Raw genomic sequence first — 27,798 nt, forward strand, 5'->3', positions numbered from 1 at the left:
TGAGGATGATGATGGAATGTGGAGATGGTGCAGTGAGGATAATGAGGAATGTGGAGATGGTGCAGTGAGGATAATGAGGAATGTGGAGATGGTGCAGTGAGGATTATGAGGGAATGTGGAGATGGTGCAGTGAGGATAATGAGGGAATGTGGAGATGGTGCAGTGAGGATAATGAGGAATGTGGAGATAGTGCAGTGAGGATAATGAGGGAATGTGGAGATGGTGCAGTGAGGATAATGAGGGAATGTGGAGATGGTGCAGTGAGGATAATGAGGAATGTGGAGATGGTGCAGTGAGGATTATGAGGGAATGTGGAGATGGTGCAGTGAGGATAATGAGGAATGTGGAGATGGTGCAGTGAGGATAATGAGGAATGTGGAGATGGTGCAGTGAGGATAATGAGGAATGTGGAGATGGTGCAGTGAGGATTATGAGGAAATGTGGAGATGGTGCAGTGAGGATTATGAGGGAATGTGGAGATGGTGCAGTGAGGATTATGAGGGAATGTGGAGATGGTGCAGTGAGGATTATGAGGGAATGTGGAGATGGTGCAGTGAGGATTATGAGGGAATGTGGAGATGGTGCAGTGAGGATAATGAGGAATGTGGAGATGGTGCAGTGAGGATAATGAGGAATGTGGAGATGGTGCAGTGAGGATAATGAGGAATGTGGAGATGGTGCAGTGAGGATAATGAGGAATGTGGAGATGGTGCAGTGAGGATAATGAGGGAATGTGGAGATGGTGCAGTGAGGATTATGAGGGAATGTGGAGATGGTGCAGTGAGGATACTGAGGAATGTGGAGATGGTGCAGTGAGGATAATGAGGAATGTGGAGATGGTGCAGTGAGGATAATGAGGAATGTGGAGATGGTGCAGTGAGGATAATGAGGAATGTGGAGATGGTGCAGTGAGGATTATGAGGGAATGTGGAGATGGTGCAGTGAGGATAATGAGGAATGTGGAGATGGTGCAGTGAGGATAATGAGGAATGTGGAGATGGTGCAGTGAGGATAATGAGGGAATGTGGAGATGGTGCAGTGAGGATAATGAGGAATGTGGAGATGGTGCAGTGAGGATAATGAGGAATGTGGAGATGGTGCAGTGAGGATAATGAGGGAATATGGAGATGGTGCAGTGAGGATAATGAGGAATGTGGAGATGGTGCAGTGAGGATAATGAGGAATGTGGAGATGGTGCAGTGAGGATAATGAGGAATGTGGAGATGGTGCAGTGAGGATAATGAGGGAATATGGAGATGGTGCAGTGAGGATAATGAGGAATGTGGAGATGGTGCAGTGAGGATAATGAGGAATGTGGAGATGGTGCAGTGAGGATAATGAGGAATGTGGAGATGGTGCAGTGAGGATAATGAGGGAATGTGGAGATGGTGCAGTGAGGATAATGAGGGAATGTGGAGATGGTGCAGTGAGGATTATGAGGGAATGTGGAGATGGTGCAGTGAGGATAATGAGGAATGTGGAGATGGTGCAGTGAGGATAATGAGGGAATGTGGAGATGGTGCAGTGAGGATGATGAGGGAATGTGGAGATGGTGCAGTGAGGATTATGAGGGAATGTGGAGATGGTGCAGTGAGGATAATGAGGAATGTGGAGATGGTGCAGTGAGGATAATGAGGAATGTGGAGATGGTGCAGTGAGGATAATGAGGAATGTGGAGATGGTGCAGTGAGGATTATGAGGGAATGTGGAGATGGTGCAGTGAGGATAATGAGGGAATGTGGAGATGGTGCAGTGAGGATAATGAGGAATGTGGAGATAGTGCAGTGAGGATAATGAGGGAATGTGGAGATGGTGCAGTGAGGATAATGAGGGAATGTGGAGATGGTGCAGTGAGGATAATGAGGAATGTGGAGATGGTGCAGTGAGGATTATGAGGGAATGTGGAGATGGTGCAGTGAGGATAATGAGGAATGTGGAGATGGTGCAGTGAGGATAATGAGGAATGTGGAGATGGTGCAGTGAGGATAATGAGGGAATATGGAGATGGTGCAGTGAGGATAATGAGGAATGTGGAGATGGTGCAGTGAGGATTATGAGGAAATGTGGAGATGGTGCAGTGAGGATTATGAGGGAATGTGGAGATGGTGCAGTGAGGATTATGAGGGAATGTGGAGATGGTGCAGTGAGGATTATGAGGGAATGTGGAGATGGTGCAGTGAGGATTATGAGGGAATGTGGAGATGGTGCAGTGAGGATAATGAGGAATGTGGAGATGGTGCAGTGAGGATAATGAGGAATGTGGAGATGGTGCAGTGAGGATAATGAGGAATGTGGAGATGGTGCAGTGAGGATAATGAGGAATGTGGAGATGGTGCAGTGAGGATAATGAGGGAATGTGGAGATGGTGCAGTGAGGATTATGAGGGAATGTGGAGATGGTGCAGTGAGGATACTGAGGAATGTGGAGATGGTGCAGTGAGGATAATGAGGAATGTGGAGATGGTGCAGTGAGGATAATGAGGAATGTGGAGATGGTGCAGTGAGGATAATGAGGAATGTGGAGATGGTGCAGTGAGGATTATGAGGGAATGTGGAGATGGTGCAGTGAGGATAATGAGGAATGTGGAGATGGTGCAGTGAGGATAATGAGGAATGTGGAGATGGTGCAGTGAGGATAATGAGGGAATGTGGAGATGGTGCAGTGAGGATAATGAGGAATGTGGAGATGGTGCAGTGAGGATAATGAGGAATGTGGAGATGGTGCAGTGAGGATAATGAGGGAATATGGAGATGGTGCAGTGAGGATAATGAGGAATGTGGAGATGGTGCAGTGAGGATAATGAGGAATGTGGAGATGGTGCAGTGAGGATAATGAGGAATGTGGAGATGGTGCAGTGAGGATAATGAGGGAATATGGAGATGGTGCAGTGAGGATAATGAGGAATGTGGAGATGGTGCAGTGAGGATAATGAGGAATGTGGAGATGGTGCAGTGAGGATAATGAGGAATGTGGAGATGGTGCAGTGAGGATAATGAGGGAATGTGGAGATGGTGCAGTGAGGATAATGAGGGAATGTGGAGATGGTGCAGTGAGGACAATTAGGAAGGGTTGGGAGTATACAGTGAGGGATGTTAGTTGTGGAGAGGTGTCTGGGATGTGTAATCTGGTAATAAACACAGAAGATTGACCACTGAGCAAACAGTGTGATTGTCTCCAGCTGACCCCTCTACAGTGAGTCCCGTACAACAACTCTTTACAAGTGTCCAGCGTCCACCTGCGGGAGCGTCTATTCTCCATCTGATCCCCTCTCCATGAACATTTCCCCCTGTCATACGTTCAGTCCACACCGGGGGAACAAAGTCAGAATATCCATCACTGTGTAATTATCATCGTTGGACCATTAACCCAGCTCCGGATGACTTCGATCGCCTCTGTTCCGTTTAGATATGGGGAGAACTGATAACCTCAATGATTACCCACTGGCAGAAGATGACATTATTATATATTATCATTAAATACAATAGCTCTTTATCTACAGAAGATTAATGAACACTAATGTGATCAGGTGGCTCAGCACTTGCGTTAATCAGCCAGTAATAACCCATGGTCTATTTTAATTCCAGAATCAGATACAACCGCTTAAAATAGCGCGAAGAGACGTAATGTTCCGATACAGTGTGTAAGAAAATGTGAATCCTGCTATTTATAGGCGTTTTTGAGGAAAGAGGCGTTTTTTTAATGCGCCCCTGTCTCTTGCAGTCACTGCGGGGAGAACCAGGGGACAGACTAGACATTTGGTAGGTACCGGTGACATCGCTGATATACCGACTGACTAATATTCATGGGACACTGTTTCCGAGCGAACGGATAGGCCGCTGTCTCATGAATATTAATGTAGTCCACACGGTATGTAGGTGAGCAGGTTTGCTTTAACTCCTGAATGACGGGAACATTTTGAACCTTAAAAAGAGCACCCGTCACGTAAATTGCCTTTTTCTTACTCAATATCCTTACAAATAGTAGAACTTTTGCCCTGCTGATGCTAAGTTGGACAAATATGCATCCAAAAAGTAAGCACTGTATAGGCAAACCGAGGGGGGGTTCCTAGTGCCTGGAAAACCCCCTCCAAGCCTGGGGCACTGTATAATTGAGGTGGCTGAACCCTGTCACCACTTCACACGGCTCTGCTTGAAAAGGGAGAGCTGCATGCACCTAACAGTAGTGCACGCAGCATTGCCCATGTATATTATGGGGATAGGAAGAGTTGGAGAGCAGCCAAGCACTGTCTAAAATTATAGCCACGCCTCTATGCATGCTGGTCACGCCCACTGATGGCGTGGTGTGGAAACCCCCCTCTACAAATCCTGCGTTTCCCCTGCACTGAAAAGCCACAGTTAAAATAGCGTAATTACACCCATATCCTGAGTCGTTCGCCTCTTAATATACATCCAGCTTTGCGCCAGTTGTACGACACACGTACTTACACCCAGATACACTTACACCCATCCAGGTCATAAGCACCAGCAACGTTTTTTAAGAGTTGTTTTGACATAAAAAAAAAGCATTACTTTTAAGTTTTATTTTAAAAGTGGGTGTAGTCTTAGCCAAGTTGCCCGTTTGTGGGCGGAGTTTGGTTAGAACGGAGCAGGGCTGAGTTTGTCCCGCTTTCGGGATAATAAATTCCCCGTTATATTTCCAAGTCCCCGCCCCCTTTCTTTGCTCCTCCCGGTTGCCGAGAATGGCGACTGGTTTACTTCACGACGGCGGCCATGTTGTAAGGGATCTCAAATTCCTTTAAAAGTGGACCCTCGATGTGACCTGATTTCCATTGGATTTTTGTAAGCAAATTGTGAATAAACTCTTTCAGAAAACCATCCTTATATACTTCTACCCCTAATACATGTTGTATCTCTGCCTTCCCCGACCTTTACGTCGTTCATCCGTGTGATGGTTTTTACACTCATCAGCCAACGCTAAAAGCTGAGGGCCGTGGGGACGGATCCAACCCTCCGGGGTCCCATGTGAACGCAAATAGACATAAACACACAGAGAAATCGCCCAGTCTCTCAGGAACTCTGCAACAGCCCTTATTAATGCTATTCTTAGCCGTGCTTGTTCCAGCTTCCAGCCTGTGCCTGGCGGTCATGGCACAGGGCACATTAAGGCACAAACTGTACTAGCGGCTCAGACCGTGCATAAAATGGCTATCCCTGATCATCAGCCTCTCAGCCGAGGCGGCGGAGGATTGCCGCCGAGTTACCGCAGAACTCTGACAATAATTGTGCGTGTGTGTGTGTGTGTGTATAACTATTGTCCTAACACTATTATCTCATCGTACCCCAACATTTCACCGTGACCCCATATTTAATATCTGCCATCGTTTATATATAGCGCCAATCAAAATATGCAGCGTACCGTTCTCAAGACAGTCTGTGTATTTCACTTAATTAATGAACGCAATATACTTAAGAGAAAATTGTACAGGAGACTTTTGCTACAAACGTCAGTTCAAAAAGTAACTCCCAGCTCTTGGGGGTATATTTACTAAACTGCGGTTTTGAAAAAGTGGAGATGTTGCCTATAGCAACCAATCAGATTCTAGTTTACATTTATTTAGTACATTCTACAAAATGACAGCTAGAATCTGATTGGTCGCTATTAGGCAACATCTCCACTTTTTCAAACCCGCAGTTTAGTAAATCTAGCCCCTGGAGTTTTTCAATTAGGGCGGCGAACGTAGGTGAAAGGGGGTGTGGTTATAGGACTTTGGGGGCGTGTCATGCCCTAGATGATTACCCTACTACCCCAGAGTGCTGGGATTGCCCCTCAAAGCTCTTCCTCTATGCTAAAGTACTCTTAAAATGCCATACACACCAATGGCAGGAGAAAAGTGTTTATTAGAGTCCCACAGGGAAGCTTACGTACTTCATCATCATCATTTATTTATATATATAGCGCCACTAATTTCACAGCGCTGTACAGAGAACTCATTCACATCAGTCCCTGCCCCATTGGAGATTACAGTCTAAATTCCCTAATATAGACACACACTCACACACACTTTCAAGGGAAGCCGGGGCGTGGAGTGGCTACGCCATTGACATCATCAAGCCCCACCCACCTCAGAGAGCACCGAGGGGAAGGGCGCAATTAGTATACCTTCCATCTGTCCCGATTTATGTCACGATCTGAGGGCTCGGTCCAGCCGTCCCGATCGGGACAGCTTCGTCCCGCGAGGGATAATTTTAGAGGCGTGCCTCCTTGACTAGCGGAACTTCTAGCCACGCCCCCACAGCTACGCCCCTTTTTCATACCTCCCAATCTGCGAGTCCCCGGCGGCAAGATAGAGGGTGTCACCGTGTCTCGATTGGGGGCGTGGCCACGTCCCAATACAGACAGAAAACCTGCAACGTTATTTAATTGCATTTTTAGCAACTTCCGAGAAGACATAAGGGAGGGCTGGCAAATTTTAGCCTGGGGTGGGGGACGAGACTTGGCTTAGCATCCTATTTGGAACATTTTAAAGGGAAAAAAAATGCAATTGACCCAGTGACCCAGCCCGAGGTCACTACCGCTACCCAGAAGTCTATTCTTTTTTTGCCAGTGGCTCATTTGCACATTGTCTCTACAGTGCTTTAGCTTGGAAAGGTGCTTAATCCTCATTGATTTAGGAATGGGTGGACTATGCCTCCATAAACTACATTTCCCATGATGCTCTAGCCGTTCAGGTTGTGCTAACTGGCTGTGTTTACTTAGCAGGAGTGAGGTAGGAGGTGAACAGCTGGTAAAGGGGTGGGTGTAGGTACATGAGATTGCATCAAAACAGGTACAGTGTGTTCTGTACTGGACTAGACGGGCAGGTCTGACTTCATTCCCTAAGCATGTTGGGTAAACTCTAATGTCATTTACTTTTAACAAAATCTGACACCGGAGTGGAGCATGCATTTGTACTTATTTCACACACACAGTAACAGAGGGAAGATTTTGGAAACAGAGGGGACCCTGAACTTTGCAATCATCTGACACAAGTGGCGGATCTATACATTGCTTATTGCAGAACTATAGGTGACGGGTGGACTGACCCACGGCACAGCAGAGAGGTAACTTCTTGGGAGACTTTTAAATGCACCTAGAGTCATCTCGTCAGTTCTGTGCGTTGACGGAAACAAGTCAGGTCACGTTTGGTCTATTTATTTTCTTTGCGTAAAAAAAAAAAATGCATTTAAAAAAAGCAAAACTCTTAGGGCTAGATTTACTAAACTGCGGGTTTGAAAAAGTGGAGATGTTGCCTATGGAAACCAATCAGATTCTAGCTGTCATTTATTTAGTGCACTCTACAAAATGACAGCTAGAATCTGATTGGTTGCTATAGGCAACATCTCCACTTTTTCTTTTCTGCAGTTTAGCCCTTAGATTTCTCAGCTGTAAGGTCGTGGGTTCAACTACTCGCTAACGGAAAAGACGGAGAACACGCGTATTGCAGTGCGACCTCGTAGTCTGCGTATTGTGTAGAGCAGTGTTGGCTAACCTGCGACACTCCAGGTGTTGTGAAACTACAAGTCCCAGCATGCTTTTCCAATCTATAGCAGCTTATTGCTGGAAGGGTATGCTGGGACTTGTAGTTTCACAACACCTGGAGTGTCACAGGTTAGCCAACACTGGTGTAGAGTGTGTCCAGATTTAAACGTCTGACCTAGCAACACTCACGATAAAACCACAAGGACGCCCCATCTTGCTTACAGTCCAAATATCTTTACTGAAAAAATCTGCTTCTTCGTTATGCAAGGACTTCAATTACAACCGTCGAAAGGGCGTCTTTGCGCAATTGCGAACAGATGCAGACAGGGAGAAAGATGACGGCTCCCATGACTTGCCAACCGTTTGCGATTGGCCGCTTGCGAGCGTTCCGCTTACGCCGATTGTTGATTCCTACGTGGCTCGGGCATATGTTGTACTTTCGTGTGCGTGTTTAAGCAAAACTTTTTTTTTCATACACGAAACGGGGAGTTATTAGAGAGTTTTATTAATGCCTAATAGCGGATGCGTTTGTTGCTAATTAAACGGTGAACAACATGGGTGTAAGTGGGGCGTAAGTGTACGTGACGCGTGCTTAGTACAAACCAGGCGCATACGCTATTGTTGCCAACCAGCACGCACCTTAATATAGTTGTCCCTTTGCATGTGGTCGAAATTGCGGCTTTTGAATGTAAACCGTGCCCTCGGGTTGTGGGGGATAATTTAGTCACTTATTACCTGTATTCAAGATCTCTGTAAGTGATTAAGATTATTAACGATTTGTTTGATATGGGCTGATTGCAAAAGCCATACTAATGAATAAATGCATGGCGTTAGAATTCAATACCTAATATTTGCTTGCAGATTGCGGCTGTATGCCGTTGTGGTTCATTGCCTGTAAAAATGCATACATCATAGGAACGGAGCGAGCTCATAAGATTTAAAAACACTTAAACGTGCTAATAACAGACTCACACTAAAAAAATTCAGGGACTTTTCGGAGTTGTACCCCAGTGAACTTATATCTGTGCTTCTGGTGCAGTTCATCTTAACGGCAACGGAGGTTAGGGGGGTAAATTTATCAAGCCTTCTATAAAGGAAAAGTCAAGGTGTTGCCCATAGCAACCAATCAGAATCTAACGATCATGTTCTAGAATGCACTAGATAAATGATAGATAGAATGTGATTGGTTGCTATGGGCAACACCACCACTTTTCCTATATAGAAGTTTTGATAAATCTACCCCTAGGGATCAATAATCTGCACACACGGGTAATTCTGAGTTGCACATGTGGCAAATCTTACGCTGCGTTTTTACGTGACACAAAACGGACTTTCGTTCAATCCTAAATCAGGTCCCGAGTTGTAATTAGCCCCGGAAACCACAGAAGTAGTTGCAAGTGCCCCCAAGTTTATAATTAAGGCACATATAATTGAGGAGGGTTAAAATGAACAAGAGGGGGTAGGCCTAATTTGATATTAGACAATATTAAATGATGATGTTTCGCTTTCCTTAGCTATTGCATTAGACAAGGCCTAGGTAACGAGCTATTGAAATAATACTAGGGGCTAAATCGGATGTTAGTCCTAAGCTTTAATAGAGAACGTATTTAGACTCTATGCAATCTTACTGCAGATGCAATTTCGATTTCACCAACGACTGAGAGTGCAAATGAGCACCCGATTCCTGTGTACACACCTACACAATATACCTTCGGATCTGTGATTGTCATCTCTCATAACAGCTGCTGAATAGATGGTGACTCTGTACACTGTACAGATATCTGCCTACGCTGCTGGTGTAATGTTTTTCGTTCAATGGCCTAATGGCGCCATTCATTAGGCATTAAAAGCACAACACAAGTCCAGTTAATTTCAGTAGCCTGGGGAAGAAATGTTTTGAGTTCATAAAACATATTTGGAAAAAAAAAAAACAACTAACATCGTAGTTGTTTGTCCTTCAGATTTTTAGATCTGTCTTGAGACAAGTGCGAGCTCTTGGGACCAGAATCAATGTGTGCGTTCATTTCCAAAGTTGTTGGCACTTTTTCCAAATACTTTCTACAGTTCTTCAATTTACAGTTCTAGTCTAATAATATTGAACCGTCAGAATTATATTCTAGAAATCCTTTTGTTTTTATCCTGATTTGCCCTTCATAAATCTATACTGATTTTTTCTTTTTTTATCGGACTCAAATGTCATTTAATAAAAAACTGTGCACATTTTTTGTCCAAAGGCTCAATTAACCCTCATACGTCTTTTTATCAGTATTCGGGAGAAATTATACGTTACCCTATTACTGAGATTAAGGGTAACGTGTGGCCCTTTGGAAGGTTAGTTATATATAAAACTTGCCTCTAGCCTATCTACTTGTGAGTTGGGAGATTTTAGCTGGCCTGTATCAATCCGAGCTCTCTCCGTTTCCCTCTCACTACAGTAGGACTTGTCCACGACCGCTGTTTTATTTTCTTTTTTGCTATTACATTTACCCTTTATAGTAACTTACTATTTTTTTTTTAGTCTTTGTCCACTGCTGGTCCTGCTATTTAAGCAGGACCAGCTCCGGGGGGAGGAAAGCAGCTAAGTCATCTGGTTTGGTGTCAGATGCTGGTATATTTTAGGAGTATGCTTTTCGGCCAACGGGGGAAAAATACACATTTTAAATGACCTCGATGCTCTGACATTATGAGATGGAAAGTGTCAGTAAAAATAACCATCTCTGATGTGTTTATAAATAGCCAGAATGGCCTGGCTCCGTCTCCAATGACTAGCAGTAACAAAGCAACGTTTGATTATGATAGAAGAGCCCCAATATTGTATGACCACCAGATTGCTGACTTAGGTGACTTAGCCTGTGTACTATACGATCATACTTGATAGACCAGAGGATCTTTGCTAACGTGAAATATTGTTTTTGTCCTCGTAGATCTCTCTTCCTTTTTCCACACTGTCTCTGTCCGTAGTACATAGAGCAGCTCTCCACGGCAATCTCCACCCTCGTTTCACAGTCGTCTCCTCCCTTACAATGGCCAAAGTTCAAACTCCGTCTCCCTAGACGAAAATATTTTGAGGGGAAGAAAAGTGAGTTCTGAAGTTACCCGGACAGGGGGCCGTTGCTGGGGCCTCTGGCATTTGGCTGATAATGGCGGAGGCGCTGAGGTACCCTCGTCGGGTCAAGCGTTGCGGAATGGTTTGACGTCAGATCTGCGCAAAGGTGAGTCTCCTGTAAGCTACCGTATCTTTCACCGAGATTACCTGATCTCTGCTTATCTGACACCAGGCTTATCTCTGTGTGTGCTATTTTTGGCTCCTCCATTGAACCTCAATTTTGGAGAACGGATTCCCTTCGGCCGCCGGATTAACCCTTAACTCTCTGATGCATAGCGTTAACGTGGAACTAAGCCCGAAAAATGATATTCGAGTGTGCTGTAGATATGGTAGAGCTATACGGTCCTCCTACCCCTTATATCTTTATAAACTTTTTGATAACAGAAGTTCTTTGCTAAGGGTGTGTTGTTTTGGAAGGAGGGGGGGTGCATCCGTCCAACTGTTTGTCCCTCTAGCGAGAATAAGCAAAGTTTTCTATAAATTGCTACTTTGAGGTCCATTTAAACTGCATTCGATTCACTTCCTGTGACAAGGAATGACAGACGGGCTTTCAAAGAATTATGGCAGAGTGTAACGAGCAACTAGTGAATTATTAGCAATCAGAGCTCTTGTGGCACCAACAAGGTAAAGTTAACGTTTCTGTACGACAGGGAAGTGAGAGCGTATGTCGGGGGTTCAAGTGTGGCCCACTTCTTACGAGTTTGTTTTACCATTACTGTGACTTTCGATTAAATGTGCCCTCCGTAATTTTGAACTGATCCGTATCACCTTTCGGGACTATAAAGTTAGTGCACCCAGAGAACGTCTCCAGTCTCATATATAATTGATAATACTGGAGTCATCTCATATTATTGCTGTAGAAACATCCAACGTCAAGTTTCATCGCGATATCTCCATTTGTTGTTCCCCACTAAAGACGCACAGACCGGTCACATATCGTTTCTCGAACCAGTTCCTCGAATCGGTACAAAAATGTTAAAAATTCTACGGAATTTCTTGATTGTTTTCATTGATCGAGCGAAATTGGAGGTTCGTCCAGTTGGCAAACATTCGGACATCAGTTGATACGAGTTAATGGGTTTTGGAGAAATGGAAAGGTCAAACTTTGACCACAGTGGAGTTTGCAGTTCGAATTAAAAAAAATATTACTATTAATAATATCATTTTTATACAACCTCGAATGCGGACGACAACCACAAACCACGATTCCAAATCCGGGGTCAAGAGTTGATGTTCATGACCATCCAACCCGGCGAAGTTCTATCCAATTTTGATCGTCTCTCTCTTCCTGACCTCCAGATCGTACATGACATGACTCAAGTTCAGCTTCTTGGGGTGAAATCCGTGTCACGGTAGGAATTTGCTATGTCACTCCGTACGGAGTAGCGATTGTGGCTATTCTTGAAATGTTTTACAAAAACTGTGCACAAAAGGTCCTCGGAATTTACCTAGGAATGCAGGAAATCCTGTTTTTAAGCTGTTTTCTCGCACCCAGCCAGCACTGCGGGCTTGTAAACAAATGTGGAAGAAGATGGTAGCGAGCATGAAGACAATGGGAAGAGAATGGTGTAGTTACTGTTTGCCGTCAGCAAGATCGACAGACTGTGAAGATATCGTCCTTTATTTAGCTGCGTGACAAGAACCCAAGGAACTTTGACACCCAAGAATTCAGGGAGGAAGAATTTTCTCGGCCAAGCTTTACATAATAGATACCATGAACACAAACATAATGTTTACCATGAACACAATATACACACAAACATGTAGGTGCATTGAAAGTACTGCAGTATATACTGTATAAATCCTGCCCTAGAATAGACACTAGCCACAGAGTCCAATAAGTGGAGGTCTCTGCAGTGTCACCTATTGGTTAAGAGTATTACTGCAGCACATGTATTTGCTTTATACTTAAGCTCACAATTTACAAGATTGGGGGCCGCCATTAGAATACGCTCTATTGTTGGGATAGTGTTATAAAACTACCCAGATTACAAATCGCAGTCTCAGCAGATGAACGATTGCATTGTATCACGTTATATAATGCACCTTCTTAATAAATATAATACAATTTTATTTATTCTCATCATATAAACTAGTGAAAAATGTTACAATATTTAATGGTGTTTATTAGTATTTAGGAATTTGAGAGCTTTGCCTTTAGGAAAATGGTGATATACTAATAATTTCATATTTAGCTCAATGGTTAGTGATGTTAATGTTCAATTTTAACATTATTACTATATACTTCCTTATGTTTTGTAAAGCTTAACTTACTTGGCCCTATTAATAATAATTGGCTGGTATAAAATAAGTTTTTCTTACACCGTGTGATGTCAGGAGAGACATATAGTGGAAGAAATAAACAGTAAATGTATAGAGAACACACTCACAGGCAGGTGATCACTGAAAGTTCTGTGCCAATCAGTAACTTCCATGCCTGCATTAAGTGACATCACAGAAGCTTTTTGTGATGTCAGTAGTCACATGATATGCCTAGTCAAAGCTGGTAAATAGCAACCTTGCCTGGTACATGTGATTGAATGAAGGACAATAACGTGTGTTTATAGCATATTGATATGTATAATCTTAATGAAATGATTTAACATTGCACATGCACTCACGGTTATTCTGGGAAAGACAGTCCTCACAATCGAATGTTCCATCATAAATCAGTTATATGTTCCCGAGTCCTCTCTAATCCAGTTACTTATCTAAGTAAGATCAGAACAAAGTTGGGTAACTACAGTACTCAACTGCCATATTACAAAATGTTATGATTATCATAAAACATTGCATTGGCGACAGAGCCTGGAACTAGTTGGACGTCTAAGTTACAAGGGACAAACCGTGGCACGGAAACACCGGGGCCTAATTTGCGTGTCTTCTGTCTCGCGTGAAAAAACGTTGCGCATGTTCCAGAACGAGACTTACGCAAGAGCATGCTACTCATGTTCGAACAGAAGTGACCTTAACGACTGTCTATGATTTGAGTACTGCAGTTTGGCTCTTCACCGTTTGTTAAATAGACCCCTAAGTACAAACCAAGATTTACGTGACAAATTCTAGCATTATCAGTCACCCTCACGCAACATAATCTGCACCAATGGAAAAATCCTGCTTTGTGCTCTTCTCAGACATAAAACTTTAAATCCTTGTGTCCGACACAGGATGGTAAACGTAAGAGGCCGATCTTATACTCTGGGTAATGATATAAATCTTGTTTTTTTTCAGTTAAAGTGGCCTTCTATGCCTTCAGGGAGGTGCCGAATTTAAATCACAGTGACCCAGAAAATACAAAGGACTCTGCTCGCCCCTCCGGGTAGGAAACAATAGTATTTAAAATTGCATAGGATAGGAAAGTAACAATCTGGAGGCTTGCCAAGTGCACCATCACCGTTTCTATCCCATCTTTACCATTACTCATCGTTTGACACTCACAGGGAAGTCCAAAACCTTTATTTTCACATCTATTTTTCATGAGTTCCAAACTGCAACAGAAGAATGATTAAAGCAAACATCAGCCATCACTACCGCTCAAGTAATCCTCCAATTCCATTCACGTTTACAAGCAACGAAACGCATACACAAGTGCACGTAGCCACTTAGCGGGCCCCCCCTGGTCCGTCTGAACATCCGATGTGCGCCGTTATTGCGGCATAAGTTAAAAGGCTCCAGTGCCTCAAAATCTCTAGTCTATGTGTTTATTATGTGTGTGTGTATCCGGGCCTGATTATCCAGCAGGCTGACTAGGCTCATGCCTAGGGAGCGCGGCTTTTAGGGGCCGCGACATTTTTGAAGTAGCAAAATTGTGACAGTGACCAAGATTGATCCATTTAAAAAGCCAAGTGGAGCTGAGTTTCGAAAAGGCGCAAACGTAAACATTGGTGGGGGATCCCTGAGGTGGTGTGTGAGGCTGAGAGGGGGTGTGGCGTGGCAAATTGCCTTATTTTGGCCCCGCCCCTGCAGCGCAATGGCGCAATAGCGTCATTTTGCTTTGGGAGCAGAGCCAAAATGACGGGATTCACCGAGTCGTGTCACGTAGTCTGCCATACAGTGGGGAGCACGGTGGCTCAGTCCGCGAGTCCGGGAGACCTACATGGAATTCATGAGTGTGGGCAAGTATGTGTATTAGCCTTAATCAGGCCCTGAGATTATCAATATTTTGTCTAAGTATCAGGACACTGTGACTAGATTTCACATTGAATTCTTCACTGCCAAGATGAGGTAGCTCAGAAAACAGCTGGGATAAAGGTCGCTGCAAACACAGAACTGAATGTTTGCACTTCTTATGTCAGACAAGGTAATTGGAAAACTAGAAACACACTTGTCCTAGCTCACCTGTCCTAGAACATATATACTAAATTTACTATACATTTATGACTGCTTCTTATCTCGCACCACAAGAGCAAATTCGCTAACGACCCTTGAAGTGTCCCTGGTTTCCTATTGAATCAGCAAACTGCATTCTCCTGAGTAATTGGTTCAGTGCCCAAAATGGCTACCTCCACAGCGTATAGGCGTCGGGTAGACTTTAAACATTTCATAGCGACTGAAGAAAATTGTATTTTTACTGCAAGGGTATGAGGGGTAATATATTGTGTGTTTTAAATTTGATTTAACCTCTGACAAAAGTTGAAAAGATTCACCGGCCATCGTTATATTTAAGGATCGTAGCGGAAATTGTACTATCGTAATACCTGTTCAGTTATGGCCGTCTCAATACGGCGATGACGGATTAAAGTCGATCAAAGAATCAAGGTTTTTGGGGGGGTTTTATTGAATGGAGGTTTTTAAACATTTTTTAAGTTTTGTTTTCGTTTGTATTGATTTTTCTTTCACATTACAGATGAACCAAGAGAGGATGGCTCCGTCCGTCACCCAAGACTGGAGCCCCCGCATGTGCTCGTCGTTTGAAGAGGACAGTAACAGCAGCTGTAGCTCGCTGGGGACGTCGCTGCTGAGCGCGAAGGCCAGCGAGAGCGAGGACAACGACCCCGACGCGGAGGAAAAGCTTTGCGCGGTGTGCGGAGACAAGGCGAACGGGTATCACTTCCACGTCCTGACCTGTGAGGGCTGTAAAGGCTTCTTCAGGTAACAACGATTGTTTATTTAATTTTTTATACGCGCTGTGGAGGCGGCCATTTTGTTAGCTACAATAATAATCGTGAGACGGCAGCCTGAGGCAGAGCTGAACGCAATTTGGGAGTCATTTCGGGGGCAACAAATGCGCCAGAAAAACTTTGTAAACATTTGTTTTCATAGGTGAAAACGCGTTTGCTAAACGGGAGTACGTTCAACTCTGTTTATCTTATCTGTTTATCTTACGTATACCTGCCAGAGAAGACATTCAATGATTGTTTTTGCTTACAGCTATAATATTCCTGTTATGTTATTATGGGACGTTATAAAGGTTAGGACCCGAGAGCTCTGTGCCGATGCTGGAGAGATGGGAGAAAGCCAGAGTAGCCTGGGTGGGGACAAAACATGAAATCCATGGCTGATTACAGGTAGCTCTCATGACAATGGCCGTTCATTCAGCCGCTGACTTTGCGTTCCGTTTACAGCGCAACCAGTGACGCCATCGACTTCTCCAAAGCAGTTGAGAAATAACGAATGGCAGTGAAACAAAATGGCCGCTCTCCCGCTAGCTCACCACGGCTCACTTTGGCGTAAATGGTTTGTTTTGTTTTTTTTCAGAATTATTATTTTATTTCCCGCTTAACCCGGTCTCTGGTGTTCTCCTCAGGCGCTCCGTCAGCAAAGGGTTAACTTTCGCCTGCCCGTTCACTCGAACCTGCGACGTCACCAAGGCCAAGCGGCGGAGGTGCCAGGCTTGCCGGCTCCAGAAGTGCCTGGACGTGGGGATGAGGAAAGACAGTAAGTGTGACGGAGGTAACGGACAAATCTCCCCGATGGTCCCTTTTGGGCCTTGAGGAAGAGGCAGAAATACTTCACGTCGCAGCTTCTCCTAGAAGTTCTATTATTCCTCAGTACAGGGATCTAAGGTTGTACCCTTAGACCATAAGTGTTTGTTAATGGACTAGAAGTATCTGCCAAGCCAGCCCCAAAAGCAATTACTAATAGGAGAGTCAAAGTTCACCTCCCCCTGCGACTCTAACCCTGAAAGAGTCCATTACAACCGGGCAGAACCATCGATTGCGGAGGCCCAATAATGTTGCTTGGCTCCACGCTAAATCCCAGAAGCCTTTGCTGTCAGTTATCCTAGCCTCTTATCATGGCAGGTTAATTATCCCTAAGGATGATCTGACTGTAGAAGCTCAATCTCTGGCAGCAGCCTGTTATCCAGAGAAGATTTTTTTCCCTCTTCTCTAATCCACGCAGAGCCGCACGAACGCCGCTCCAGGAACGAAATCTATAAATAGGCTTAGTGCCCCCCCCCTCCCTCTTTTCCTACTCACATTCCCCCCCTCCCTCTCCATCACTGTTTATAACATTTATTCCTTTGATGTACTTTCAATAAACATCAGCCACAGCCGAAAAGATGATTGTAACTGCAAGGACATGTCGTACAACACAGAGCCGAGGCGAGAGGGACCTCGGGGGGTCCCCCAGGAGGGACATGGGGAGGGGGGGGGGGGATGATGTGCGAGGGAGGGGAAGGAAACTGTGACACAATTCCGCAGGGATTTTTCGGGGAGGGGGTGGGGATGGCACAGAGGCCCATTAACACGTCGCGTGGGCCTGCTGATATTCCGGCTCCGTGAAGATGTGTTAAATATTAATATTAAGTTTAATCCAGGACACTGCAAGTCTCTGAGGCTATTTATATAAATAACACATTAAATCTTCAGTGTCTACCAGCTTCTCCCTTCGATATTATTCAAGGCTTACTGCAAAAGCACAGTTCTCGATATGCAGAATTATGTAACGTGATAATCTATTATTTATAGTTTATGGTTTTAACTGCAAACTCGAACGCCGAACCACAACGCCATCGAGTTTCCAGACCCTCGGACCGGATACATTCAACCGAACTTGAATCATTTTAGCGTTTCCCCAGTATTACACCAGCGGTTTTGAGACATTCAGCCCCTTTCCAGACCGTGTCCCCATTTCTTAGTCAAGGTATATAATTTATGTTTATATAATTACACAGTCAGAGACATATGGGTGCCGTAAAATTTGGAATACAAATACCTTTATAGAAACATGATGTACATTATATTAAAATCAACACTATGCCATCATAAAACCAAAGATGTAAAATAGATTAGTACATAAAAGACAACCAACTTTGACAACATAAAACTGTATTCTACCGCTGCTGCCTGATAAAAGATATAACTCGTATTCCCGTTTTAGCACATATTTTCCTCCCTGTGGCGAATGTCAAACAGTTTTTAAAGTTCCTTATGGCTGAAAAACAGCACTTATACATACCCTCTGCTCCAGGAAGGGTTATTCAGCCTGTTGCATCAACAATGCAGGCGAATGAAAGACGCTGTCTGCCTGCTAAGATCTATTGTAGGGCGAGAGGGGGGATATTTGAAAGCTCAGGCCAAGGTTGGCCACACACACACACACACGTCACAATTTTTTTATGCAATTTGATATCTTTTTGCTAGATTCATCACTTCACATGTGGGGAACAAATGATTGGTGACGATGGCATGGAAATGCAACAAGCGTATGCAACGTCTAGTAATTTGGTTGAAATATTTGGACTGTACATCGTTGTTAAAAGACCGGTTTTGAAGCATGTTCGATCTAATCTTTTAATATGCATATCCAATAAAAGATTTGATTGTTTTAGGATTAGGGCATATATACAGGATCTGTACATGTGTGCCCAGGGTATGTTAGTCAGTTGGCAGGTCCTGAATGCAAAAAGATGCGATAAAACAGCTTTAGCATGTGCTGGATTTCCACCATATGGAAGCAGCAAAAATAATCCAAACGTTTTACTTGCAATAATACTTAGCAAAATCATCTTATGATCAATAGGGAAATATAAACAAAAAAAAAAAAAAAAGAGTGGAGTGCTCATTTAACTTATGTGAGCAGGAGTGGACATAAATCAGCCATAAAATTTAACAGAACACTGCCACCCAGTGGCCAAATTATCATGTAAAACAGAGTACCATTTGGTTGGCCTTATTAAGCTATACCGTGTTTTATTCAGCCTTAGGGAATCTATAATGTCTAAGATATGGTATTTCCCTAATAAAATAGGAGAATTCCAATTTTTCATTGCATAGGCAACCTTTGGCTATCCAGCCGCTGTGGCACTACAAGTCTCAACATGCCCTGACAGCCAGAGGCTTGTCGTTCCGCAGCAGATAGAGTCACGGACCGCCTGTCTCCAACAATCAATCAGGACCGCAGAGATGCTATAATATACAGAATGCAGTCTATTATTGGAAATCTGCAGGGGTAGGAGATGTCAAAGACACAAGATCATTATTAGGAGAGATGGAAGCACTTAATTAAGGCATTAATCACTCCAGCCAATCAGATAAGGGTTGAAATGTCAGGACTGATTTCGGGCTTAATCGTTAATATATTACTAAGCGAGATCACTCAACTTCCTCTCTCCGATTAACCCTTCCGCTCCCACAGAACTGGAAGAGCATCAAACCCCCATTGTCGGTGAAGGGGTTAAACCAGCATTATTCTACTAGAAATGGCGATATATATATGCGTCTCTATTTGTTAATAAGGGGGAGGGGAGTATGTGATACAGAGCAGTGCCTCCCCGTTTTAGCTGGGACCCTAAGTGTCAGTGTGCTGTTGTTCTGTCACCCCAAAAGAGGCGGAGCCCCATCTTGCATGTTTGTCAATTAGGGGTACCCAAAAATGCTGGGACGGAGGGTCACGAGAGAGAGCGAAATGACTGATTTAGGACATATTGTCTCATAATATAACCCTTTTGCGGTCCCCAGTGATCATGACAGAGGAGGCCTTGTTGGCGAGACGCGAACTGAGGGTGAGGAAGAAGCAGGAGCGTCTGCAGAGGGTCCAGAAGGTACCCGAGGTGGGATCGCTGACAGAGGACCAGAAGCAGCTCATCTCCATCCTCATCGACGCCCACAGGAAACACTTTGACGGCAATTTCGACAATTTTGTCGGCTGCAGGGTGAGTACGGAGACTCCCGCTCGCCCCTGGCATCACAAACGTACAGGTAAATGGGCGGAAACCACTCTTGTGATCGCTAGCAACCAATCGCATTCCAGCTCTCACTCCTCAAGCAGTGTCGGAAATGAAAGCAAACTTGTGATTGGTTCCTATAGGCTACAGACCCTTTTCTCGCTTCCTTGTGCTCCGCCCCTTTATAATGACTTGCGTCAGCTGGACGGAAGCAGCCATGATGTTTTTTTCTCACTCAAAGTGGACTTTTCTATACTGTATATACCGGGAACAAAGGCAATTTCCATGACAATCCCAAAAAAAAAAATCTCAGAAATGCCACTTTATGTACAATAAGAATGTATCCAATATGACATAGGATGTCTCAGGTGGCGTATACCTTCGCTGCAGGCTATTGTCTTCTGTTATCAGCCACATTTGGTTCTAAAAGAATATCTTAGAGATCACCTACAGAGATAGCACATGATCACAGATTAATCTATGAGATCAATGGCGTTCATAAGATTCCGAGACTTTTACAGGTTCGTTATTATTAGATATAGTATTTAAAGCAACCTCTAAACTCTTTTGGTCACTTAAAAACAGAATTTGAGGTCCATTTGAGGTTTATGGATTATCGGACGCGTATCGCGTCCTCCACCATCACCTAGCTCACCCTCAACCCAAATCGAACCACTGTTTATTATCTCTGTGAGATGGGATTACACCCAGAGCGATATCAGTAATGGATAATATCTTCTCAGTCAGCAAGAGGACCTCCTGGAGGTCCAGCAGACAGCAGAAGGCCGTGAGGACATAGAGGTCATCAAGGTGGCGCCATCGTCCCTATTATCTGTAGTCCTGTTCGTCATGTTCTCCTCAGCCGACCTTTGTCTCCTGAATTTGCTCAATATCTGCGATCAGAAACCTTCACCTCTACTAGGTAACCGGGGAGCCGAGTCTTGGCCGGGACATCGAGCACAGATTGGTGCCAACCGCAACTCACCACGGCCGGCTAGTTGCAGTGCCAGCTGTATAAAGTTACTTATTAACTGGAGATTGTGAGATTGCCTGACACAGCAAGCATAGCGCCTTCATTTCTGCTTCCATAACAAATACGGGCGTAGGTCTACCTTAAGGGGAAACCACTCTACACAGAGAACCTAACGGATTTTCATTTATTTGTAAGCGTGGGAGCTACCACCACTTTGCACACTACGCCAAGTTATGGTTAAGTTTCATCTGGAGACCGCACTGAAAGACTGCCCCCCTGTTAGAACGCTCTATTAGGCTTCACCAATTCATAACAAAATATATATTTTCTGAAGAAAGAGAGTAGAGTTGGGTCAAATTTGTGTGGTCGATTTATCATCCTAAACTTTGATGAGTTTTGGTTTCTATGGTAAGACTCTCATAGTAGAATCTTCCATAGGTTCTTTGAAACCCATAGAAGGTTCTAAGAAACTTAACCGACTCTTTCTTCCCGCAGCCGTACCGAAGAATACAGATCAGCAACTTGGAGTATTGTCCGCCCCCCAGCGCCCCTTCCTTGTCTCCCAAATGTATGTCGCCCTCCTTCGACCACGGCAGTCCCAGTTACATGGACCTGTTGCCCAATGAACAACAGCTGACCGAAAGTGTCCTCCAGTCGGAGTCCTTCAGGGAAGTCCCCCATTTTGCAGACCTCAGCACCTACATGATCCAGCAGGTCATCAAATTTGCCAAAGAAATACCTGCCTTTCGGTGAGTCCGATCTACAACGTGGGTGGGCCTGGAGGTAAAGATTCTGAACGTACATTGGTATCACCCTACCCCAAGGTGTTCCCTTCATTTTTCTGCCTCTCAAAAATGCCAGAGACATCTACTGTACTTAAGGTGGCCTCAATACAGGCCCTGCCTAACTCAGGTTTCCTTGCGTAACTGGGTGCTCCGTTTAGTGCCTAAACAATCCATAAAAAATTTGAGATGCTCCTAATCTATCCCATCCCACCCAGGAGCTAATTAGACATGGGTCCTTCCCTGAAATGACCACCGTTTGCTCTTTTCAGTAGGGTCCTTCTACTTCTGCTGGTCCACATTGATAAAGATGTCTACTGAATAGTGGGGTATTAGGGTAGGCATCTCCACAGAGGCACTAGCATGAGGAATGGGAGGTAAAGGGGGTTCAAAACATTGAGAAACCCCCTTAAAGGTACTGAAGCATCACATCGCAGGGCCAAGTGGACATCCCAGAAGGCTATAGCAAGACTCCAAGAATTGCTGTCACCACGGATGTGCTAAGAATTTATTCTTTGTCCAGATGTCTTACTTTAAGAAATCTTTACTGGATTATCATTGAGTGTAATGGGCATGAGACTTTTGCTGCAGCCTTGTGGCCAATCCAAGTTACTGCGGGCACAATGTTAATACAGCCCAGATTACCCTAACCATTTTTAGGTTTTGCTTGTTGACAAATAAGGGGACCCGAACCAGTTTGTTGCCTCGGGCCCCAGGGGTCCTTAATCTGGCTCTGCATGTAACCCATAACAACCATTGAAATATGAATTTCTAGCAGTCGGACTAATGAAAGCTCGCTTCTGATTGTTATTAGTAATGGTTCGGTAACACTGTTTTATTAAAGCCATACATTAGACAAGCAATAAAGAAATTAATTAATTTTTAGTCAGATAAAACGTGAGCTTGTTAGAAAGACGTGTACCGCACACTGCCATATTACATAAGCACTACACACACCAATGCTTACAATCATTCATTTTTTTTTTAATAACCGACTGTGTCCACCCCACTAGAGCTCTGCCAATCGACGACCAGATTTCCCTTTTGAAAGGAGCCACCATGGAAGTCTCCCACATCCAGTTTAACACCGTCTTTAACCTGGAGACCAACCTGTGGGAGTGCGGACGGCTTAAACTCAGTATAGAAGATGGCGCCATGAGTGAGTATTCAGATCCTGCTAAAAAGCAACAAACTGGGGACGCCGTCTTTATCTCTCTGGCCTATCTTTGACAGGTGGAGACAGGTATATTATAACGCAGTTTGTATATGGTGCATTTTTTAATTAACCCTGAAAATACGGATTGTGTGCATGCAAAAAAAGTCCAAATAAATAAAAATAAATGCTGAATTTCTCCCAAAATGAGCACTGGAACCCCGAAACCCTCCCCAGATACCATAGCGGTGCTATTGAGCGATTATTTCAGTGTGTCAGTATAATTTTACCATGAACGTCTCTCTCTCTCTCTCCGTCTCCCGCTAACAGACGGGTTTCAGCGACTGTATCTGGAGCCGCTGCTCAAGTTTCACATCACCTTCCGCAAACTGAAGCTCCACGAGCCGGAATACGTCTTGATGGGAGGGTTGGCGCTTTTCTCCCCAGGTAAGAACAAGATCCCAAACTAAAACGTAGATGACTGTCACGGTTCCTCTATACCAGTGATGGCTATCCTGCGACACTCCAGGTGTTGTGGAACTACAAGCCCCAGCATGCTTTGCCAGTAGATGACTAGCTGATAGCTGGCGGAGCATGCTGGGACTTGTAGTTTCACAAAACACCTGGAGTCTCACAGGTTAGCCATCACGGCTCTATACTCTAGTGTCCCTCTAAAGCTGGATGAGAGTCCATAATACAGTATAACGTGTGGATTGCCAGCGTCCTGTTGTCCCGTCAGCCCACAAAGAGCACAAAAAGAAATGTTTTCGCGTTTTTGGTTTTGCTGTTTGTGTGCGCGGGTTCCCCGATCCCTGCGCAGCTGCCAAACCTCACCCTACTCAAGAAGGGGGCAATCTCTAGCCACATTACATACCCCCCCCCCCCCGAGCCCAAACTTGTTGCAGGGTCCTTATACCTCTCCAAACCACCAGGTGGCAGCACATGGATGACATGGGGGTTCCAGATCATTCAGCGCTATTGGCGTCTCTCATAGGTACGGACACAGGGTCACCCTGGAACCCCAATATGATCATGTAGACGTTCTTGGATGTAAGAGAATCACCGCAGATTACAGCATGTTCACGGTATACGGTCCATGTTATTATATAATATTTTTAACAGCCTTTTCTCTTGATCCTCATTTAGACCGCCCAGGCGTCATCGAGCACAGGATCATCGACGAGATCCAGGAGAAAATAGCCATGACGTTGAAGTTCTACATCGACTACCACCATCCGCTGCCAGACAGCAGGTAATCCAAGGACGCCGCCACCTACGTTTGTGAGACTCTCAACGCCGCACAGACGTGGGCAGAGCAATTGTGTGTTTGTGTGGGTGAGCAGAGAGGACCCCTGCCGCTTCCCTGTGTACAGGAGAGATGACTGCACCGTCAGACAATGGGGAGTGGGAGGAAGGCGGCGGTAGGCTGGGGGTTTAGATAGTGCGCTCTAATTGTTATTCTAATCTTCTGTTTGTGGGACTATTCCTGGTTGCTCTCCTCCTCCCCCAACCCGTGACCCCTTCGTGGCTGGAGCCCTCTCTCTCTCACAAGGTGCAGCCATGAATGATAAAGCCAGCAGCTTCTGTGCAGCTGGTAGATCTCTCCCTACAGAGTTTTGCTACCGTACGTAGGAGGACAGGCGGTGCTCTACTAAAATTTGTAACATTTAGTTCCGACCATATTTGAGTCGTAGGGAGTTGGAAGTGTTATTTGCGTGCGAACATGAGTTGCATTAATTAACGCAAAGTGCCTCACAGCACTGGGGTCATGAGTTCAATTCCCGTCCATGGCCTTATCTGTGTGGAGTTTGTATGTTCTCCCCATGTTTGCGTGGGTTTCCTCCGGGTGCTCCGGTTTCCTCCCACACTCCAAAAACATACTGGTAGGTTAATTGGCTGCTATCAAAATTGACCCTAGTCTCTCTCTCTGTCTGTCTGTCTGTGTGTGTGTTAGGGAATTTAGACTGTAAGCTCCAATGGGGCAGGGACTGATGTGAATGAGTTCTCTGTACAGCGCTGCGGAATCAGTGGCGCTATATAAATAAATGATGATGATGATGAAAGTCGGTTTCTGGGGACCTGCAGAGTTATTTCATGCAAGATACACTACTCAAACAGTGCGAATATGAATCAGGCCCTCAGTGACTGATTAATACCATCCTGTTGCCTCTGGTGGGGTAAGAATAAAACACTGATTTGCACATACCTATTGCAAAAGAAGCCCAGAGAATGCCAATTAGCGGAAGTTGTTTCACGGAAATTTCTGTGTCTTGCGTTAACCCATCGGTTTAGTTGTTTCGGCGCTCGCCAATCCTCCCCGGGTGTGATCCATAACTCAGGACTGTCCTTTGCCCCCCACATCGAAACTATATATAAATCCAGTTAAATCAATGTAAACCCATTTCCAAACTATGCACACGTCCCACACAAGACACTGCTATGCACTTATCTTCCGCATGGACTGTTGAGATTCCCCCCTTACTGGTCTTCCCCGACCCCGATTCTGTCCCCCTACAATCTATTATGCATGCACCAGCCAGACTGATTTTTCTTGCATATCGTTCTTTCTCTGCTGAGCCGCTCTGTCAGTCTCTACATCGGTTGTCTGTTACCGAATCAAATATAAAATACTTCTAACATATAAGGCATCAACAACACAGCCCCAACATACATCTCCTCAACCGACTCAAAATATCTCCCAACTCGACACCTCCGTTCTGCACAAGATCTGCGTCTCTCTTCCACTCTCATCACATCCTCCCATTCTCGGTTCCAGGATTTTTTTTGCAGGCTGCACCCACTTTGTAGAATTCCCTCCCTCGCACAATAAGACTTTCGTCTAGTCTACAAACCTTCAAGCGTTCTCTGAAAATCCACCTTTTCAGACAAGCTTATAATATTCCTCAACCACCCTCTTAACCTCACTAGGTTACCCTATTACCACCCTCTACACAGTTCACACAAGACAACAACCCTCTGACCAACATTGTTGTGTAACGGATCACACAGCTCTCTAAGCACTTTTTACCTTTGCAATCTGGCTGGACCAATATGCATTAAGCAGCACACTTACCCTCATGCATCCAACTCCCATTGTCCTATAGATTGTAAGCTTGTGAGCAAGGCCCTCTTACCTCTTTGTCTGTGTCATTTTATTACTGTGTTCGTTCCCGATTGTATAGCTGAATTTGTTGGCGCTATATAAATAAATGTTGGTAATGACGATGCCCACCAGCCTCAAACAGGTGCCTACAGATCTCCCCCATATCTCTGCTAATTTATTATAATCCCCTGCTGATAGCATTATACAACAGCACACACAATCGTTCCAGCGATCGTACATTTTTCAAAAAGTCTGAGTAATGTTTATTTCTCTGCTGTTTCCTTCTAGATTCCTGTTTGCCAAACTTCTCTCACTGTTGGCAGAACTCCGCACTTTGAATGAAGAAAACACCAGACAGATGGTTCACATCCAGAACTTAACGGCCGACGCCATGACGCCACTAATGAAAGAGATTTTTAGCTGAGGATGAATCAAAAGCAACAAAGAGACTAAAAGGAAACTCACACCAACGTCCGTGACATAACAATGCAGACTGTGCAAGGACAAGGGACGGTTTCGTCCAGACTGCCGATACAACGCTTGTCCGTACTCAGCTAGAGCTATTTTTCAACGTGAACTGGATAAACCAGAACTTATTTCACAAACTTTGCACTTGCCTATAACGGATCATTTATCCTACACCAAGTGCCTTTTAGCGGCTCTACAGTGACGGGAGACCGCCGTAGGTACGGAGAGAGGAGATCAGTTGTGTAACGCACTACGGGGGATCAAGACAAGCTCCGATATCGTACGCAGATTCAAGACGACGTCAAGGACTCTACTAAGAGGAGGCCTCGACCATCTTCTCTGGATCATCCAAGTGCTCGATCTTGGACTCCTCAAAATAACAAATTCTAGGCCCAGAACCTTGGGGATTATCATTCACTATGGCTATCCCGAGTTTATTGAGTTAAAGTCTACGTCCCACCAGCTTTGGGGCCCAGAGCTCCGAGACATTTGAGGGAACCGAGTTGACCACTCTCACCGCCTACAGGATTCTGGGAAGAAATAGAAGATGTAATAGTGCTGGATAATAATAATACCGATAAATAAAGGTTACGTAGTACAAACAGGGATGAACTTTCAGAGACAGACTTCAGCCAAGTGCAAGCTCTTCTGTTCCCGATTACCCATTTCAGGCTTGGAGAAGTTGCTGGTAGTTTTCTTTAATAGTATCCAATCGTCTACGAAGCCTTAAATGCTATCTGCTTGGAGGGATCGTTCACAATGACAGAGGTATATCAGAACTGAAGCTACGTGAGATAATCATTTGATTATTTGGTGAAGGGAGGTTTTTATTCTTCCTGTACACATCAGAGATACTGTCTGTAATCTCTTTGAAGGACGCTGGGTACTTCCCCCCGAATGCTAGCCACGCCTAGCATGCCTTCGGTCGGCCGATCCCACCAAACTGACCAACCAAAAACGGCCGCCTTGACATCTCTATACCTAATCAAACTCATACGGTCGGACTGGATTTTCATTGGTTAAGGATGAAAGTCCGGTCAAACACAGACCCTCTCTTTTCATGGCATCTACAGGGGAAATTATTCTACCTAGAAATGCAAGAGGTTACTAAGGGCAGGCCGATTTAGCTATGCAACCTGGTTGAGCGATATGGTCAGATTGCCCTGCGGATCTGGTGGTTCGGGTGGGGCGGTAGGACTAAAACTAACTGATAACAGAGGGCAACAGCTGGCAGTGGTTTGAACTACGGCACATAAAATGTAACCGATCACAGTATTAGGAATATTAGGTTCGTGTTTGTGAATGCCACTTGATTACCCAGACTGCATCCACTTATCATTATCGCTTTTAATGGCTTTTGAAGACCGGCGAATGGAATGAAAACTGAACACTACACCAATACCCATATGTCATAAATACATGACTTATTCAAGCACCTTATAATGACTCAGGCATCTTTGCGCATCAGTTAATGTTTGCCTGGGAAATGACAGCTGTGTGAACGATTACTAGCAAGTTGTAATAAAAACACTGTTGTCTTTTCTATGGCATACTGTAGATTCTTCTGGGACCTTTCAAACCTCATTTATATTATACACACACACAGTATTGCTACTCTTACTGAT

The 27,798-nt window shown here is 44.5% G+C and overlaps 1 protein-coding gene across 3 annotated transcripts; it reads left to right on the top strand.

The window, feature by feature from the left end:
• The first annotated feature begins 6,798 nt into the window (after window positions 1–6,798).
• Window positions 6,799–27,716, top strand: NR1I3 (nuclear receptor subfamily 1 group I member 3). Of its 3 annotated transcripts, XM_075192504.1 has the most exons (10): window positions 6,799–7,061; window positions 10,404–10,691; window positions 15,432–15,676; window positions 16,332–16,477; window positions 19,489–19,682; window positions 21,163–21,416; window positions 22,463–22,608; window positions 22,933–23,049; window positions 23,749–23,854; window positions 25,994–27,716. In XM_075192504.1, the coding sequence occupies exons 3-10, from the start codon at window positions 15,432–15,434 to the stop codon at window positions 26,127–26,129; spliced, it is 1,344 nt and encodes a 447-aa protein (XP_075048605.1). In that variant the 5' UTR covers window positions 6,799–7,061; window positions 10,404–10,691; the 3' UTR covers window positions 26,130–27,716. The 3 variants fall into 3 exon arrangements, with proteins under 3 accessions (XP_075048605.1, XP_075048604.1, XP_075048606.1); XM_075192503.1 differs by lacking the exon at window positions 10,404–10,691; XM_075192505.1 differs by lacking the exon at window positions 10,404–10,691 and having other exon boundaries at window positions 16,332–16,462.
• Window positions 27,717–27,798: the final 82 nt, after the last annotated feature.

The sequence above is a fragment of the Mixophyes fleayi genome, chromosome 12 (assembly GCF_038048845.1).
Source record: "Mixophyes fleayi isolate aMixFle1 chromosome 12, aMixFle1.hap1, whole genome shotgun sequence".
Taxonomy (NCBI): domain Eukaryota; kingdom Metazoa; phylum Chordata; class Amphibia; order Anura; family Limnodynastidae; genus Mixophyes; species Mixophyes fleayi.

What these genes read in the sequence shown, in the direction of transcription:
- NR1I3 (XM_075192504.1), top strand. Translation starts at nt 15,432, where the DNA reads ATGAACCAAGAGAGGATGGCTCCGTCCGTCACCCAAGACTGGAGCCCC. An exon ending in AAAGAAATACCTGCCTTTCG is followed by an intron (nt 21,417 to 22,462) that starts GTGAGTCCGATC and finishes CCACCCCACTAG; the next exon opens with AGCTCTGCCAATCGACGACC. An exon ending in CATCCGCTGCCAGACAGCAG is followed by an intron (nt 23,855 to 25,993) that starts GTAATCCAAGGA and finishes GTTTCCTTCTAG; the next exon opens with ATTCCTGTTTGCCAAACTTC.